Here is an 18140-nt window from a genome sequence, read left to right as displayed (position 1 = left end):
AAGAAATCCCGTCTTAATTCATTCAGGCTGTTATAGCAAAATATAATAGACCAAGTGACTTACAAACAGCCAAAATTTATTTCTCACGGTTCTGGGGGCTGGAAGTCCAAGATCAGGGTACCAGGGTGGGTAGGTGAGGACCCTCTTCCAGGCTGCACACTTTTCATTGCATCCTCGTCTCTTGGAAGGGGTGTGTGTGCTAGCTCTCTGGAGCTTCTTCTAAGGGCATTAATCTCATTCACCTCCTAATAACATCACATTGGGGATGGGGATTTCAGTATATGAATTTGGGGGAGGCAAACATTAAGACCACAGGAAATCAGGATGCCTGAGTGACTCAGTGGTTGAGCGTCTGTCTGCCTTCAGCTCAGGGCATGGTACTGGGGTCCTGGGATTGAGTCTCTCATCAGGCTCCCCAGAGGGAGTCTGCTTCTGTCTCTGCCTATGTCTCTGCCTCTCTCATGAATAAATAAATAAAATATTTTTAAAAAAGACTAGGAAATACTAAGAAACGAATACAAATATGTTATAGAAATTAGAAAACCAAAAAAAAGAAATTAGAAAACCAAGTCCAATCCAGAAACAAGAATGTATCCTAATCTCATCAAGAGGTTGCTGATTGAATTAATCCTGGAAAAAAAAAAAAAGAAAGAAAAACAGAACAAAGCGAAAATTTAACAGAAACAGAGTGGTCTGTCTTCCTGGGAAAAGAAAAGCAAAAGACCTAGATTTGTGACTGCCAGTGTTGTGTGGATAGAAGACCTTGGCTGCCTATCCAAAGATTTTTGCTGGATTATTAGTATCTGTAAGGTAAGCACACTAGAATTCTCTGCCGGGCAGCCCAGGGGGCTCAGCAGTTTAGCGCCTGCCTTCAGCCCAGGGTGTGATCCTGGAGACCCGGGATCCGGTCCCATGTCGGGGTCCCTGCATGGTGCCTGCTTCCCTGCCTGTGTCTCTGCCTCTCTCTCTCTCTCTCTTTCTCTCTCTCTCCCACTCTCTCTGTGTTCAAATAAATAAGTAAACAAATAAATCTTTTAAAAATAAAAAGAATTCTCTTTGCCATTTACTCCTTGTAACATAGAATTAGTAAGAGAGGCACCTGGGTGGCTCAGTTGGTTAGTGTCTATCTTTGGCTTGGGTCACAATTCCAGAGTTCCAGGATCAAGACCCCCGAGTCCATCCCCCCTGCTCCCGAGTCTGCTTCTCCCTCTCCCTCTACTCTTTCCCCCACTCATGCTCTCTTTCTCTCTCTAATAAATAATCTTTATTTATTTTTTTCTTTTTTTTTAATTTTATTTATTTATGATAGTCACAGAGAGGCAGAGACACATAGGCAGAGGGAGAAGCAGGCTCCAGGCACTGGGAGCCCGACGTGGGACTCGATCCCGGGTCTCCAGGATCGTGCCCTGGGCCAAAGACAGGCGCCAAACCACTGCGCCACCCAGGGATCCCTATTTATTTATTTTTTTAAAAGATTTTATTTATTTATTCATAGAGATACAGAGAGAGAGAGAGAGAGAGAGAGAGAGAGAGAGAGGCAGAGACACAGGCAGAGGGAGAAGCAGGCTCCATGCAGAGAGCCTGACGTGGTACATGATCCAGGGTCTCCAGGATCACGCCCTGGGCTGCAGGTGGCGCTAAACCTAAACCGCCTCGCCACCCCACCGGGGCTGCCCAATAATCTTTTTTTAAAAGAAAGAATTAGTAAGAGTCCTTTTATGATGGAAAAGAAACTGCTAAAATTGATTTCTTATTTTTATTTAAGGTTTTATTTATTTATTAGAGAGAGCGCGCGCGAGTGAGCATGAGCCAGGGGAGGGGCAGAGAAGCAAACTCCCCACTAACAGGGAGCCTGACTTGCGTCTGGATCCCAGGACTCCAGGATCATGACCTGAGCTGAAGGCAGACGCTTAATTGACACCCAGTGCCCCTAATTTGAAATATTTTCTAATATTGCTTGTGATTTTTTTCTTGGACCCTTCTTGATCTTCTTTCTCTCTCAATCTAACTGCCTTTTATACTAAGCCACTTTTTTCTCCTGTATGGTAAGTCATTAAACAAATATTTATTGATCACCTACCATGAGGTATTACATACTGTTCTAGGTACTTAATGACATAGAACTGAATACTTAAAATGGTTAATTTTAGGTTGTTTATGTTTTATCACAATAAAAGATAATGAGTACCCAGCCTGGCTCAAGGTACTATAAAGAGATAATTTTAGAAACCAAGAAGCAACAATATTTCAATGCCGGTGAGCACCTTTTTCCCCCCTAAGTTATATTTTTAGAACGATTTCCTTGTTTTGTGGTTGTCACACTTTTGGCTGGAGATTGAAATCTTAAAAATCACAGTAAATTCAACTCTGATTTCCTGCAGCCACATCAATTTTCTACATAATTTTAAAAGTGGTTAGTCTTTTACTACTATGTGCTTATTAAATGTGCAATTTAATATGTATAGGGTTGTGCAACATGGTTGAGTTAATACCACTGTGGGAGTCTCATTAATAGAATTCATTGATGCTAAACTATTATTAGTACCGCATTCATACATCATTATCAGACGCTCTTATTCCATGGCTCTTTTTTTTCTTTAATCCCCATATTTTACTCTCATTACTCTTTAGTCTGATCATCCTTATTACTACAGCAGAATGTCTGTTAAGTGTTTTATGTTAAATTCATACTTTATTTCACTGAATCTTCACAGCATTCCAATCTATTTTAATAGATGAGGAATCTCAGGCTGAGAGAGGTTGAGTAACTTGCTCACTATCCCACAATAAGTCCCTGGCAAAACAGGAATCTAGATTTCTGGGCAACCTGTCTTAAAAGTCTCTCCTCCACTTCACCATCATGCTTCACCCTCCATTGTTTATCACTCTCTTCCTGAATCTCAACTGTTCCAGAAGTGGGAGGAGAAGGCACAAAATACCCACCACTGAAGAAAGTCCCTAAGCCGAATTGAAGCAGAGAAATGACCCACACAACATCTTTGTGTCAATCTGGAATCTTTCTCAAAGTCTCTTTTCTCTAATTTATTTAGTTTGTCTGCACTAGAGAATATTTCCTATTGTCCTTTGTTTCTGCGTTTACATCACATCCTGAATAGTGCAGTTTATTTCAATTAATGGTTTCTTGTTCCTTGTACAGTTTCTCTTGGAGTGTTCTTCTGATGGGATGAATGCCGTGTCAGATTTCTGCTTTCCTCAGTCACTTCACATTCGCCTTGGTAATTCCCAGGGTACAATCCAGACTCCTAGCAGGTTAAAAAAATTCACCCAGGGATACCTGGGTGGCTCAGTGGTTGAGCATCTGCCTTGGACTTGGGTCATGATCCCAGGATCCCTGCAAGGGAGCCTCCTTCTCCCTCTGCCTCTCTCTGTGTCTCTCATGAATAAATAAATAAAATCTTTTTTTAAAAAAAATCACTCAGTGCTTTTACACTACTACTCATGTTCCAGTTCTGTGTCATGCACCTTCTGTTGGGACCAAGTTCCAACACATACTGATATGAAAACCAGAGCTAATTAGTTCTTTAGCTGGAGCCCTGGTGTTCTTCATAAAAGGAAATATGGAGTACCCTATCCTCTCAGGTCTGTGCTGATAGTCCATACATCAGGCAAAGAGAGACCTGGCTTTCTTATCGTAGAGTATTCAGGGGCTTGCAAGAGAGTAAGTGTTTTATGAGGCTGTCTTCAAGGAGTCCACAATAGTTTGGCAATGGGTAGAAGACAGTGGCATGATCTTTCCTCACCCTTAGTCATTCAGCAAACCTTTATTGGGTACCTGTTGGTACCTCTACTCTTCTGGGTGGAGCGTTCAGTCCAGAGGGACAAAGTTGTGGAAAATTCTAATACATTATAGAAGAATACAGGAGGGCATTTATTTGATTTTTTTCTTAAAGATTTTATTTTGAGAGAGAAAGTGCATGAGCGTGTGTACACAAGTGGGGCGAGGGGCAGAGGGAGAGAGACAAGTAGACTCCCTACTGAGTGGGGAGCCTGCCGCAGGGCTTGATCCCCGGACCCTGAAATCATGACCCGAGCCGAAGTCAGATTATGCTTTAAGCTTAACCAACTGAGCCACCTGGGTACCACTACAGGAGGGCATTTAATCTAGCCTCAGGTGAGAGTGGGGTGGGGGAAGATGTTTTCCTGAGAGGACCAACCAGATGAAGGGGCTTAAGAAGGGAGTGCCAACAAAGATTCAGAGGGAAGGAAGATGTGATATAGTAGCTGGAGGGGGCTGCACTGATAAAGGGTATTGGGGAGCTGGAGGAGCTGAGAATGTATATCATTTTTTAAAAAGATTTTATTTATCTATTAATGAGAGACACAGAGAGAGAGGCAGAGACACAGGCAGAGGGAGAAGCAGGCTCCATGCAGGGAGCCTGACGTGGGACTCGATCCCGGGACTCCAGGATCAAGCCCTAGGCTGAAGGCAGCGCTAAACCGCTGAGCCACCCCAGCTGCCCAAGAATGTATATCTTAGTAGTTACTTACTAGTTACTGAAGAAGAGCATAAGTGAGTAGATGTAAGATTAAATTGAAGAGGCCTGTAGGAGCCAGATCATGAACAGCCTTGTAGGCCATTCTAAGAATTGGACTTCCCCTCTGGCCAGTGACATGGATGTGAACATGGTGTTGGGAACAGGATGAAGTGATCCCTCTGCTTATGGTGTGGAATTTGAGTTGGAAATAAGAGATCAGAGGCAGGAAGACCAATTACAAGGCTATTGGGATAATGCAGCCTATAAAGGGGAAGCTCTTCTACAGAACCTACTTGATGCATTGCAATTGTGCATCTCTAGGGGGAAATCTAGGGCAAATTTGTTTCCTATTCCACCAGAGACCACTTGTACTTCAAGGCCAGTGGTTCTGTACCTGCCAATTAGGAACCAGCCACTGGCTAGGGTCAACACATACACATGGTGATGAATCTCTCATGTCTGGGGTCCTCCACTGGGCAGGATGTGGAAAATCACAGAACTGGAAAGTCATCTGAATTTCTAAGCCTTGTCCAGAGAAGTTGTTGCAGCTCTTTAAACACTAAACTTTGGACTTTGTTACTTTTTCACTGTTCTATTCCCCATTTCCTGTCCCCATACACTTTCATGACTCAGTAAAATCCTATCATCTCTCCATTCAAGTGGTACTTCCGGGGAAGCCTGGGTGGCTCAGCGGTTGAGCATCTGCCTTTGGCTCAGGGCATGATCCCGGGGTCCCAGGATCAAGTCCCACATCAGGCTTCCTGCATGAAGCCTGCTTCTCCCTCTGCCTGTCTGCCTCAGTCCCTCTCCATGTCTCTCATGAATAAATAAATAAATAAATTTTTAAAAAAGGTGCTACCTCCGTTGTGTAATTTTACCTACTTTTCATTTCTCAGACTCCAAATAAGAAATAACTGTCCTTATTTTAAGTTCTCTAAGCACTTTGTATATACATTTCAAGCTCAAATAGTTGGAGCCGTGAGAGAGGTTACAAATAATGGATTTATTTGATTGGGGCACAGTCCTACCCCTAACCCCAGAGAATCCTATACATTGTTTAACTGCTATATGCTTCCACATTCACAGTACACTTTTTTATGGAAGATTTTATTTATTAATTTAAGTGAAAGTGAGCACAAGAGAGGAGAGGGGATGAGGAAGGAGGAGTAGATAGAAGCAGACTTCCTGCTATGCAGGGAACCTGATGCAGGGCTGGATCCCAGGACCTGAAGCAGACTTCCTGCTATGCAGGGAACCTGATGCAGGGCTGGATCCCAGGACCTGAAGACAGATGCTTAACCAATTGAGCCACCAGGCACCCTGTATTACTTTTTTTTTTTCTTTAAAGATTTTTTAAAGTAATCTCTACACCCAATGTGGGCGGTCAAACTCACAACTCCAAGATCAAGAGTCACATGTTCTACTGATTGAGCCAGCCAGGCGCACTGGCAGTGTCCTTCTGGCTAAACTAGCTTTAAGTAATTTACTATACCTCCATTTAGAACTTATTTTGCCTTAGAAATAATTGATTTTTATTCAACAAACACGCACATAGCACTGTGCCAGGCTCATTCTAAGTACTTTACAAAAAGCTTCTTAAAAATTCTTCCATGAGGGTACTAATATTATCATCCCCATTTAATGATGTGGAAACTGATTCTCTATGGAGGGCTTCACTAAGTGCAGGAAGAAGAATTTGAGCCCAGGAAGCCAGGCTCTAAGGTCTGTGCTCTTAACCACTATTATATGTGCTCTCTTTCTTCCAGTAGATCATGGAAACACCAAGTTCTGCAAACTGTTTTTTCTGAATTGTACCTGCAAGCCAGAGATGTACCTGCAAGCCAGGAGCAGGAAGCATAAATATGAGAAGAGATAGTTGCTCTCTCTAAATCAGTTTGTTGTTTGTTTTGGGGGGGAGAGGGAGAGGGGAGGGAAAGAGAATCTTAAGCTCCATGCCCAGGGTGGAGCCCAATGTGGGTCTTGATTTCACAACCCCTGAGATCATGATCTGAGCCAAAATCAAGAGTTAGACGCTTAACCAACTCAGCCACCCAGGTGTCCCAAATCAGTTGTTTTTTGAATATAACAAACCACAAACCACAAAACTGTAGCTTAAAACAATACCTGTTTACTTGCTCACAATTTTGAAATCTGGGCTGGGCTCACTTACCCAATTATAGTCAACTGGTGGCTCAGCTAGGCCTGGAGGATCTAAGATGGCCTTATTCATATCTGGCATCTCGCTGGGATAATAGGAACAGCTGGAGACTGGCTAGGCTTCTCTATTCATGATCTTTCATCCTCAAGGAGGCAAGCTCAGGTCTCCTTACGTTATGTTCAGGGCACCAAAAGAGGAAAAGTGGAAGCAGCAATGCCTCTTAAATCTTTGGAGCTTGCCCAACATCACTTCCGCTGCATTTTTTTGGCCCAAGAAAGTCATAAGGCCCACCCAAATTCAGTGTGGCAGATGCTTACATACTAGCTTAAATCCAGGGATGTGTGATTCATTGAGGGCCTTTAAAAGTTTATCACAAGGGATGCCTGGGTGGCTCAGTGGTTGAGCACCTGCCTTCAGCCCAGGGCATGATCCTGGAGTCCTGGGATCGAGTCCCACATTGGGCTCTCCTCAGGGAGCGTGCTTCTCCCTCTGCCTTATGTCTCTGCATCTCCCTCAATGTCTCTCATGAATAAATAAAATCTTAAAAAGTTCATCACAAGAAGCTAACAGTTTTAGTGGAGACATAGTCATCACAGCGCATAGGACTGTAATAGGAGTGGCTAATAGTGTAATAGGGATGTAGGAAAAGAAACCCTTGAATTGGTCCCCTGAATTGGTTTGAGTAATCACACATATCAGAGAGGCAGCATTAACACAGGCCATTAGACTTGGAAATGGGTTATATTTGGGAGGTTTAGTGAGTAGTCAACAGACTAGGGAAGGGAGGGTAGGGCATTCCAGGCATATGGAACAAGAGGTGCAAAGACATTCATTCATACATGGTACAAGGAAGCATGTTGTACGGGGGATAGAAGGAATAGAAAATAGTTCAGAAAGATCAAAACAAAAAGAGAACTTGAGGAAGAGTGAGGGTGAGGAGATTGAAGACAGAGGCTCAACCAAATAAGGAAGTGGCATGAGGTCCTTGCTAAGAAGTTTTCAAGTATCTTTGGATAAGGGCGCATTGATGAGTTTTGCTCAGGGTAAGTACGTGTTCTAATGTGTGTATTTGAAAATCATTGGGCGGGGGTGTGCCTGGGTGGCATAGTTGTTAAGCATTCTGCTCATGATTTCGGCTCAGGTTATGATCTCATGGGTTGTGGGATTGAGCTCTGCATAGGACTCTGCTCAGTGGGGAGTCTGCTTCTGATTTGCTCCCTTTGCTCCTACCCCTACTTGTGCATGTGTGTGTCTCTCTCTGTCTCTCAAATGAATAAATCTTAAAGAAAGAAGAAAATCACTTTGGGGTCCATGAGAAGAGGATGAGGTAGAAATCAGGAAGATCTGTGAGAGGCTATGGCAAAATATAAGTTATAAGAAGCTTGACCCGAAAAGAACAAGGGCATAGGGAACAGAGCAAAGAAAAAGGGTAAGGGTTCTAGAAATATCTTTGAGATAGAATGAGTCAGATTTGGCCATTGAAGGAAGCATATGAAATGACTCTGACATTTCTTTTTTTTTTTTAAATATTTTATTTACTTATTTATTCATGAGAGACACAGAGGGAGAAGCAGGCTCCATGCAGGGAGCCGGATGTGGGACTCGATCCTGGGTCTCCAGGATCACGCCCTGGGTGGAAGGTGGTGCTAAACCACTGAGCCACCCAGGGATCCCAACTCTGACATTTCTGACTTTGGCAGTCAAGTGGATACAGGTGACAGAATTTTAGGAGGAAAGTGGTAATTTTAGGATTACCCTCCCTTCCCTAATCTGTTGACCCTAATTTGTTGATCATTTAAGTTTGGGATTGATTCGTTAACTGATTCTGAGTTGGCTGTGTAACAATCAATAGACATGTGGAATAGACATGCTGGATATGCAAATTTGCCAGGAGAGAGGACTGGCCTAGAGATTCAGATACAGGATTCATCTTCAGACAGGTGGTAGTACAAAGCAGTAGGATTTCGCAGAGAAAGCAGGTAGGATGAAGAAATAGAGACACAATGGAAAGAGCTACATTTAATGGGCGAGAGGAAGAGAAGTCCATATAGGAAACTTCAAAAGAAGAACTAGAAAGGTAGGAGAAAAACCAGCAGGGGTGATGCGCCCCAAGTCAAGGGGGAAAAGAATTTTCTAAGAAATTCAGAAAAGTGTCCATGGGGTGGACAATTCATTATCTGTGACCATATTGAGAACAGTTTTAGGGGAATTATGATGTCAATATCTCAATTGCTATGGATTGAGGAACCTGTGAAAGAATCCTTGTAAATACGGTGGTGGGTAAGGGGAAGTTGCAGGAGGTTGAAGTGTTCCTTCATAGAAAGTAAAGCAGTGTTCTGAGAGGGAAGTGTGTGGGCCTACGGAGGTGGGGGGGGAAGGGGGCTTGTAATAGTTGTCCTGAGAAAGAAAATCTTTAAATGCCACTGTCTGCCAAATTTCTGCCAAATTTCAGTACTTTTCTCTCTTTCATGCTAAACTTCAGGAAATATCGCTTCGCCTTTTCATTTTCGCTTCCCCTCCACTCCTTAAAACAACTTTGATGGTAGTCTGGCATTTGTATCTATGTAACAATGACTTTCAAAAAAGAATTGTCAGTGACCTTTGTCTCCCACCTAATGTACATTGTATCCCTCAGTACAATTTGTTCAAAAGAATGAACATGCCTGCTCTGATTGTGTCTAAATTATGTAATTCTGATTTCCAACTATGAAGTAGAAAATATATAAACCCTTACCTCCTCCCAACCTCAGTGGAATGTTGGAGGGGTTGATAAATTGGGATTGTAAGGCAGAGGGAACATCTCTAAGATAATCAGCTATAATTAACATCATTTTCCTAATAGGGTTGTTTTGAGGATTAAATGAGATATAATAATAATCAGTACATTATCCTATAATGTCAAATTGGTAATATACATCTGGCATAGGATAATAAATGGTAATGACTATATTTTAGTTGGAAAATTTTGCAAACTAAAATTCAGTAACTAAAAAAAAGAAGATCCAGTTATTTGGGGTCCCAGGGTGGCTCAGTCAGTGAAGTGTATGTATGCCTTTGGCTGGGATCATGATCTTGGGATCCTGAGATCCAGCCCCAGGTCTGGTCCTTGTTCAGTGGGGAGTCTGCTTCCCCTTCTCCCTCTGCTCCCACCATCTGCTCATTTTCTTTCACTCTTTCAGATAAATAATGTTAAAAAAGAAAAAGATCCAGCTACTTGAGGGTGCTTAGGTAGAAAAATATTTGGTATTTATGAGATATGTCTGGAAAGGTCTTCAAAATAATCTTCCCTGTTAGGGGTGGAGTAAAGGAATTGGCCGCGTCATTGACCTTTGGGCGTTCATTATTCTACTTTTGTATACATTTGACAAATGTGGTAACAAAAGTCATGATTTGTTTCACTTAGATTTGTTTCAAACTATGCAACAATGTTGATGCAATACACTTGCCATATTGAAATGTAATGAAAACTTAGTTTGTAACTGATTAAATAGCTTTTTGAGATTTGTATACCTTACACCTCACTCCACTCCTCAAAGAGAGAAATGCAAGGAAGGTGTAACTTGATACGGAGATAATGACCTGAGTTTACGGCTTTTATATCGTAAATAGGCGTAATTTTCTTTTTTTCTTTAATAGGCGTAATTTTCAATAATCAGTCTCACCTTTCTGTTGATGTCGTCACTCATCATTGGGGAAAAAAACTACAAGGCCCAGAATCCACTACACGACTGACGTCACATCGAGGCCCTCGGGTCTCCGAACCGGTTGCCCTCGCCTAATTTGAATGAGACGATCGCGGCGGAAATTGGCGCCTGTGACGTACAGCAGCTTTTTTTTTTTTTTTTTCCTCCTTCTTCTTCTACAGCCGCCTTTCAAGGCTTCTTCCGCCTCTGAGTGTGTGGAGAGTGCCATTCCGAGACAGGGTGTTACCTTTCTGCTCAGGCATCGCGTCGGGCAGCCTCGCCCTTTCCTGGGGCTTGCGTGCGGCAGGAGGGCTCCGTTAGGGCGCCTCCAAGATGGCGACGCTGTTGGCGGTAAATTCGGGTAAGGGCGGCCGCGGCAGAAGGGGGAGATTGTTGGGCAGGACGAAGGTTGGTCTTGTAGTGCGAGGTGCCGTGAGGTTCCTCGCAATGCAGGCCCTCGCTTGTGGGTATGGTGCTTGCTTTGGCCTAGCTCTGGGCCTAGAGTCCCAGCCCTCCCGAGTTTGAATGGCGCGCCCCGGCGCTACCGCCCCAGCCCTCAAGGTGGGGTTTCAGGAGGGAGGCAGGGGGGTTTGGTCCAGCGGGCCCCCCCCCCCATCTCCCCGCAGTGAGGCCGGAGGACCTGAGAACGCGCACTTCCGAGTAGGCGGATCCGACACGGTGGTGAGAGGGGGCCTGGAAGTCTTGGGGTGCATCCTGCCGGGAGGGGGGCTGTCTCAGCCTTGCGCGGTGCCGCCCCCTGAGGCTTGGGAGGAGTGGGTGCGTTTGCGGCGTCCAGACTCTTGGCGCCTCCTGGGCGGGGCGAGGATGCCTTCAGCCCTGCACGCGGCAGCGCTGGGCTTCAAAACACAATCCCCCCTCCCCCCCCCAAACAAAACAAAACGCAGTTTCCAGCTCAGTGACATACAGTTAGCTTTTTGGGTTCAGTTTTAGCAGCGTGTCTATGGTACATGCTGGTAGAGAATGTCACTCAAGAGTAATATTTCCTCCCCCCCCCCGCAGTGTTTTGGGGTTTTTTTTTTTTTTGGGAGGGTGGGATAGGGGGAGGAGTGGGAGTGCTTGGTTCTACTTGCCATAGGACTGGTATTACTGTAAAGTCGTCGAAATCTGAATTCTGCAAATCTAGCCATTTCAGCGACTCTGTCCTACCTTTTTTTTTTTTTTTTTAAACAATGATAAAAGATTATGTTTATCGAGCCTCTGATATGTTCCCAGGCATTGGACTGTTGCACTTGCATGATTTCATCTAATCCCCTTTGCACACCTACGGAGAAGCTGCTATTAAGTACCCCAGTCCATAGACTGGTGAAAAAAGACTTGGGGGTAGTTAAGTAACATCACTGAGGGTTATACGGGTAATAATGGTCGTAAGCCAGTCTCAGGTGTTTAAACTACTTAAAGCACAAGCTAATTCATTTTATTACATCAGATTTTCATATATATATATATATATATATATATATATATATATATATGTATGAATGCGGGTCATGAAGTTATGTTCTTTTTTTTTTTTAAGATTTTTATTTATTTATTCATGAGAAACAGAGAGAGGGAGAGAGGCAGAGACACAGGCAGAGGGAGAAGCAGCCTCCATGCAGGGAGCCCGACGTGGGACTCGATCTGGGTCTCCAGGATCAGGCCCCGGGCTGAAGGCAGGTGCTCAACCGCTGAGCCACCCGGGCTGCCCATGTTATACTCTTACTACTGCTGTCCCAATCTCCCTACCCAGATATAATCTTAAAAACAAGGCTTGCATGTTACACGTGTGGTTAAATACTATTCTTTAGTACATACCGAGTTACTGTCATTAAACATAAATCATTGGAGGAAAGAGGAAAAGGAGTTACCAGCAATTGCAAAGAGTATGTACATTGTATAATGCCTTGTGACAGGAGTGTGTAATCGACAACACGGAAAGGAATCATTTTTCACAGCCAGGAGTCAGGAGAATATATGTATATTTAATTAAACATCCTAGGGTAGCAGCCTGAATGTCCATAAGTGGATGAGTGGATAAACAAAATGTACTATATATGGACTATGAGATGTTGTTTGTCCTTAAAAAGGGAATCCTGTTCACATGCTGCAACGTAGATAAACCTTAAGAACATTTTATTAAGTGAAGTAAGCCAGCCAAAAAAAGGATAAATACTGTGTGGTTCCACTTATGTTTGATACCTAAGGTAGTCAGACTCCTAGAAACAGAATGTTGGCTGCCAGAGGGAAGGGAGAAATGGGGAGTTGTTTAATGGGTTACAGAGTTTCTTTTGTGCAAGATGAAAAATTCTGAACATCTGTAGTACAACAGTGTGATGCCCTTGGCTACTGAACTCTACACTTGAAGATGTTTAAGATAGCAAATTCTGTTAGTTGTTCTTTTTTCCTACTTCCAAAAAAAAAAAAAAAAGCCAAATATCTTCTCGTAGACAGGGAAAAAATAGAGGTTGTAGGGTCTAAGACCTATGCTTGAGATTCAGTGGCGTGATTTATTGGTGTTGTGACCTGTTGTCATCCCAGATGAGTAGACATACAGACTTGTTGGTAAGCAGCCATTGACACAGGCCTTCTGTGGCCATCTGGTCACCCCTGTCCTGTTCACAGCAGTGACTATCTCAGACTTTTCCACATTCCTCAAATCTTGTCTTCCAGCTGATCCCTCAGCCTCCTAGTCACAGAGAAAATAGAAGCCTGTAGGCACGCACTCTCTTTTTTTTTCCACCCTCAAACCTACAAACCTGGATCTATATCTATACTTGTTTTCACCAGTTTCCCTTTGAGTTAAATCCCACCCCTTATGCCCTTCTCCCTACTACCTTTTCTCTCTCGGATATTCACCTCTCTTCTTGCTCCCTTTCTTTCCACTAACCTCTCCTTTGGATCTTGATCTCATGCCTTGTTCCAGTTACTATCCTCTTGCTCCTCTTCACAGTCAGACCTTTCAAAAGATTCATCAGTTTTTACTGATACTATTTCCATACCTCTTCTTCCCCTACTCACTCTAGTTTCTTCCCGTCCTCTTAAACATTAGCTTTCAATAAAGTAAATGTGTTTTTCTATTTCTTTTTTAAGATTATTTATTTATTCATGAGAGACACACACAGAGAGGCAGAGACACAGGCAGAGGGAGAAGCAGGCTCCATGCAGGGAGCCCGATGTGGGACTAGATCCCGGGTCTCCAGGATCACACCCTGGGCTGAAGGTGGCATAAAACCGCTGAGCCACCCAGGCTGCCCTGTTTTTCTATTAAGTACCTTAGGTATTTAAAAATCTCTATCTTCTTTAATCTTTTAGGGCAAAGACCAAAATCCATAACATAGGCTAGGGAGCCCTGCATGCTATGCCAGTTGCCTCCCTTACCAAACCCTTGGTTTTTGTACTCTGGCTCTCTTGGCTTTTTCAGTCCCTTGAGAGGGCAGTGTTACCTCTTACCATGTGAACCCACATGCTGTCCTCTCTTCTGGTTGTATGTTTTCAATTCTTAGCCCTCAGTTAACTCCATTCTTGATCCTTCACATTTCAGCCTAATCACTTCCTTGAAAAATCCTTCCCTGACCTCCTCGACTAGGTCATACTCCCTGATTCTGTAATCTCTTGCCTTGGGTACCTCTCCTTCATAAGCACTTGTCAAGTTGGATATTATCCTTACATCTGCCTATATGATGACTGTGTTTTGTCCCTACACTCTAAGCTCACCAGTACTAACTAGCACATGATAAATGAGTGAATGACTGCGTTTTGCTGGAGGTATTCCTAAACATTAAAGAAAGTATATTTCTCAAATAACGAATCATTTATGTTAAAAATACATATTTAGTAATTTTGAAGAATTTATAGCCTCTTTTTTTCATTTATAATCACAGAATGATACTTATGAAAATTAGCCAACCAAAGGCAAACCAGCAAAAAACTCTGTGTTGCAGTTACCTTCTGTGATGTGTTGATGTTATTGATAGACTAAGGATACCAGGATACATGGGGGTTGTGGGAGATTTTTGACTGGTTGCTGATGCCTCTCTGCTTCATAAAAGGGGAGAAAATAGAATTTTTTCTCTAGAACTCAGCTTATAATGCTAAGCATGTTCAGTACAAAGACATTTATTGATTTTTCAGAGATTCTGTTGCATATTGTTACTTTTATTTTTTTAGAGATTTATTTTTGAGAGAGAGAATGTGTGCCTGTAAGGGGGTGGGGAGGGTCAGAGGCAGAGAGAGAATCCCAACCGAGCACGACTTGGGGCTCAGTCCCTCAAGCCCGGGATCATGTCCTGAGCTGAAATCAAGAGTCAGACGATTAACCAACTGAGCCCCCCAGGCGCCCCAATATATCGTTACTATTAAAGAAGAGAATTTACTTTGTCAGTTCTTTGTCAGAATTTTAAAATACCTGTGGTAAGGCAAGTTTCAAATTTGCCTGCAAGTTTTTGATACCTTTCTTTTTTTCTTTTTAAAAGATTTTATTTTTAAATAATCTCTACACCCAATGTGTGGCTCAGACTCACAACCCTGAGGTAAAGAGTCACATTTTCTACCGACTGAGCCAGCCAGGCACCCCTTGATACCTTTTTTTTTTGTACCCTGTGCCAATCAGTTACCAGTCCTGGCTTTTTTCTACTAACAGGCCTTTTCTTTTGGTTTTACTGCCCTCATCTACTTTAGGTTCCATCACCTGATTAGCAGTTTACCTACCCTGTCATCCTTGGTTCTGGACTTGCATGTGTTCTGTGTAGTCCAGCAACCACATCATTGCTCTCTAGCACCAATTTCGTTTTGTCATCTACTACTTGAAACTTTTCTATTTACTAATAGGAAAAATTCCATCGTGGCCTAGAATCCAGACTCAAACCGACTATTCTTTGCAGTTTGAGAGGACCAACAAAATGATCTCTAGGGAAGTCAGCTAGTTACCATCCAACTAGCACCTGTCACTGGCAGTTAATAGGATCCAGGGGTTAGGTTCTCATTTTTGCAGACCTGAGCTCTTAGTATATCCAGAGTTGTTTGGATCCTAGTAACTCAGAAAAGACAGCTGTGTAAACTGGTATTTAATTTATCGATCTTTAATGGGAATATATCTGCACTCGTACTCATGCTGGTTTGTCAGCACAATTTTTACTCTAGAAATTTCTATGACAAGCTATATTTTTTAAATCAGAAGATTGGCAAGAATGGGAGCAAAGCAGGGAGTGGACTGCTGTTTAAATGAGGTCTTGACCTGCTCGTTCCCATTCCTCACATCCCCACACCAAAGACCTTTGGCTTCCTGCCTTGATCTTCAGCTTAGAGTAGGCTAGATTCTCCCTTTTATATGTTTTCCTAGCACTCTGTACTTCTCCATCATCTCGTATTATGTTGGTAATTGTTTTCTGGATTCTATGTTTAATGTGTTTCTCTGTCAATCTCTAAGTTCCTTGAGGACTGGGATCCTGTTTGTCTTGCTTGGTCTATAGTCCTAGAAAGCTCTCAGTAAATACTCGAGTGAATGATCTGGTTTGTCTAGTTTAGTCTGTTTTCTCCCAGCACATTCCCCCTTAAAAATTTTTTTTTTTCCAGTATATTGCCTTTTTCTGACAGCATTGTTCATAAGACAGTGAACACTTAACACATTCAGTTAGGTTACATTACATGTCATCTTACTGCCCTGGTAGGTTTATTTTTTATTTATTCAAAAATTTTTTTTAAGAGGGAGAGTGCATGCACAAGAGCATGTAAGAAGGGGGGAGGGGCAGCAGGAGAAAGAGAATCTCTCTCTCTCTCTCTCTTTTTTTTTTTTTTTGAGAAAGAGAATCTCAAGTAGACTCTGCTGAGACTGTCCTGCCTGCTCTGGTAGGTTTATTTGGGTTTGTGTTTTCTCAGATAGCAGTTAAGCATGTTTACAGATCACCCTTAACAGTTTAGGCTCTAGATAAGTTCCAAGTTTCTGGAGTGACTGGTTTTGACTAGTTTCCCTTTCAGAGCCTTTACAAACACATATGGGTACCGTATCTGTTTGCAAACAGAAACTTAGGTCTTCAGGGAGTGTTATTCAAACAGTGGGTCTAAAATATAGTGGATAAAATAATAGGCGGGTTACAAAGTCTCAGAGTGCATTGATATAATGAATGCATATTAGTATTTGATATACAACTTCTCAGTTTTGCACATCAGTGGATACTGGATTGAGCTATTTCTTACCATGGGTCACCTCTCTTTAGTCTCATTCTGGCTCTTTGAATTCTTCTACCCTCACACCTATCTTTGAGCCTTAGCTCCCACTTTCCCATGGCTTCTCTTTGTCACCCAGATTTTCCCAAAATTGCTGCACAAGTGTAGCCATCCCATAGAAATTCTTGGCAATCATTTTGATCTTTTGAAATCATTATTTTTTGTGGCAACAATCATATTCCCTTTTTTTGTGTTGTTATTGAAATTTTTCACTTATGTATGCTTTGTCTCCAAACTTGATTGTGAGTTTCTAAAGATCAGATTGTTTCCTCTTAACCTCTGTAATATTCTATTGCTTATTTATGGGCTTAAAACATTTTTAGGTAAGTGAATTTGGCTGAGTTTAGTTGAATTTGCCTACGTATGTCTAGATGTGACCTTAAGTTCTTCACTTACCAGATATGTCAGAAGTACCTATTTCTTTATTTTTATCCCAAACATCCTCATTTTCCAAGTATTATGCATGGAGGCAATATAGTTTAACAGTTAAGGCACACTCTTTGGACAAACTGCCTGGGTTCATGATGCACCTTGGCCTTTGGGGAGTTTCTCGGCCTCTCTGCCTCATTTTCATATGTATAAAATGGAAGAAGAGATAGTACTGACTCCATAGTGTTCCGAAATAAAATAGTATGTGTAGAGAGCTCAGTAGCATGCTCAGTAGCACATAGCAAAAGGAAAGTATTACTATTCTTATTACCTTTATGAATCAAAATGTGATACTTTTGATATATATTTACAAAAGTCCATATTTCTGTTTTTAAAAAGCTACCATCCCAGCCAAAATAAAGTGCTCTTTTCAGCTGCTGAGTTTGACAGAACCTGCTCTTTTGCCCCTACTCCTGCTTTTATTTGGTTGATAGGGAAGATTGAAAGGCACTTGTGTTTATTGAGTGCCTAAGATATGCCGGGCACTGTTTGATTTACCTAGTTTATATCATTGAATCTATTCAACCCTATGATGTAGATGATATCTCTATTATTTATATTCAGGAATTGAAGTTTAAAGGGGTTATTTCCTTGCTCCATGTCACACAGCTGATAAAGTGGCAAAACCATAGCAGTTATTCCAGTTTAAAGTCAGGATTTACTTTATGTTATATTAAATTAAATAAAATTGTATTCTCTCTTGAGATACTGATATGTATGCTTTTATATTAATGTTTGGTTTGTATGTATAACTCTGCATATTTAAAAGTAGCCATGCTGAGCATGACTGAAATTTGTAGACATTAACCTGATGTTATTTTCCCACATGTATGTTTTATTTGATGCTGGTTTTATTTATTTTTTCTTGAAGCTGCCAGTCTGTGGGGTCCTTATAAAGACATTTGGCAAACAGTGGGAAATGCTCTTTGGAGAAGACAACCCGAAGCTGTCCACCTTCTTGACATGATTTTGAAGAAACACAAACCTGATTTCATCTCACTCTTCAGAAACCCAGTAGGAAATTTTCTTTTCTGCTTCTTGGATATGCTTTAAAAAAAAAAAAAAAAAAAAAAAAAAGATTAAAGGGAAAATGAACTCAATACATGTGAATGAAATATATTACTTGTTCTAGTCTTTGATTCAAGGTTTTCT

General features: G+C 42.0%; 1 protein-coding gene across 2 annotated transcripts in view; it reads left to right on the top strand.

The window, feature by feature from the left end:
- Positions 1-10518: 10518 nt before the first annotated feature.
- NUP205 (nucleoporin 205) overlaps positions 10519-18140 on the top strand; it is a 78601-nt gene continuing 70979 nt past the window's right edge. Inside the window, exons 1-2 of one of the 2 annotated variants that reach the window (XM_055335329.1) lie at positions 10519-10698; positions 17860-18002. In XM_055335329.1, the coding sequence (XP_055191304.1) occupies positions 10671-10698; positions 17860-18002 (171 nt within the window). In that variant the 5' untranslated portion in view covers positions 10519-10670. Of the gene's footprint in view, positions 10699-10999; positions 11019-17859; positions 18003-18140 lie in introns of those variants that run through there. The other variant, XM_055335330.1, reaches the window with a different exon arrangement.

This window comes from Nyctereutes procyonoides, unplaced genomic scaffold (genome assembly GCF_905146905.1).
Source record: "Nyctereutes procyonoides isolate TBG_1078 unplaced genomic scaffold, NYPRO_anot_genome, whole genome shotgun sequence".
Lineage (NCBI taxonomy): Eukaryota > Metazoa > Chordata > Mammalia > Carnivora > Canidae > Nyctereutes > Nyctereutes procyonoides.
Note: the sequence above shows the minus strand (reverse complement) of the source record. Positions and strands in the feature narration are given on the sequence as shown.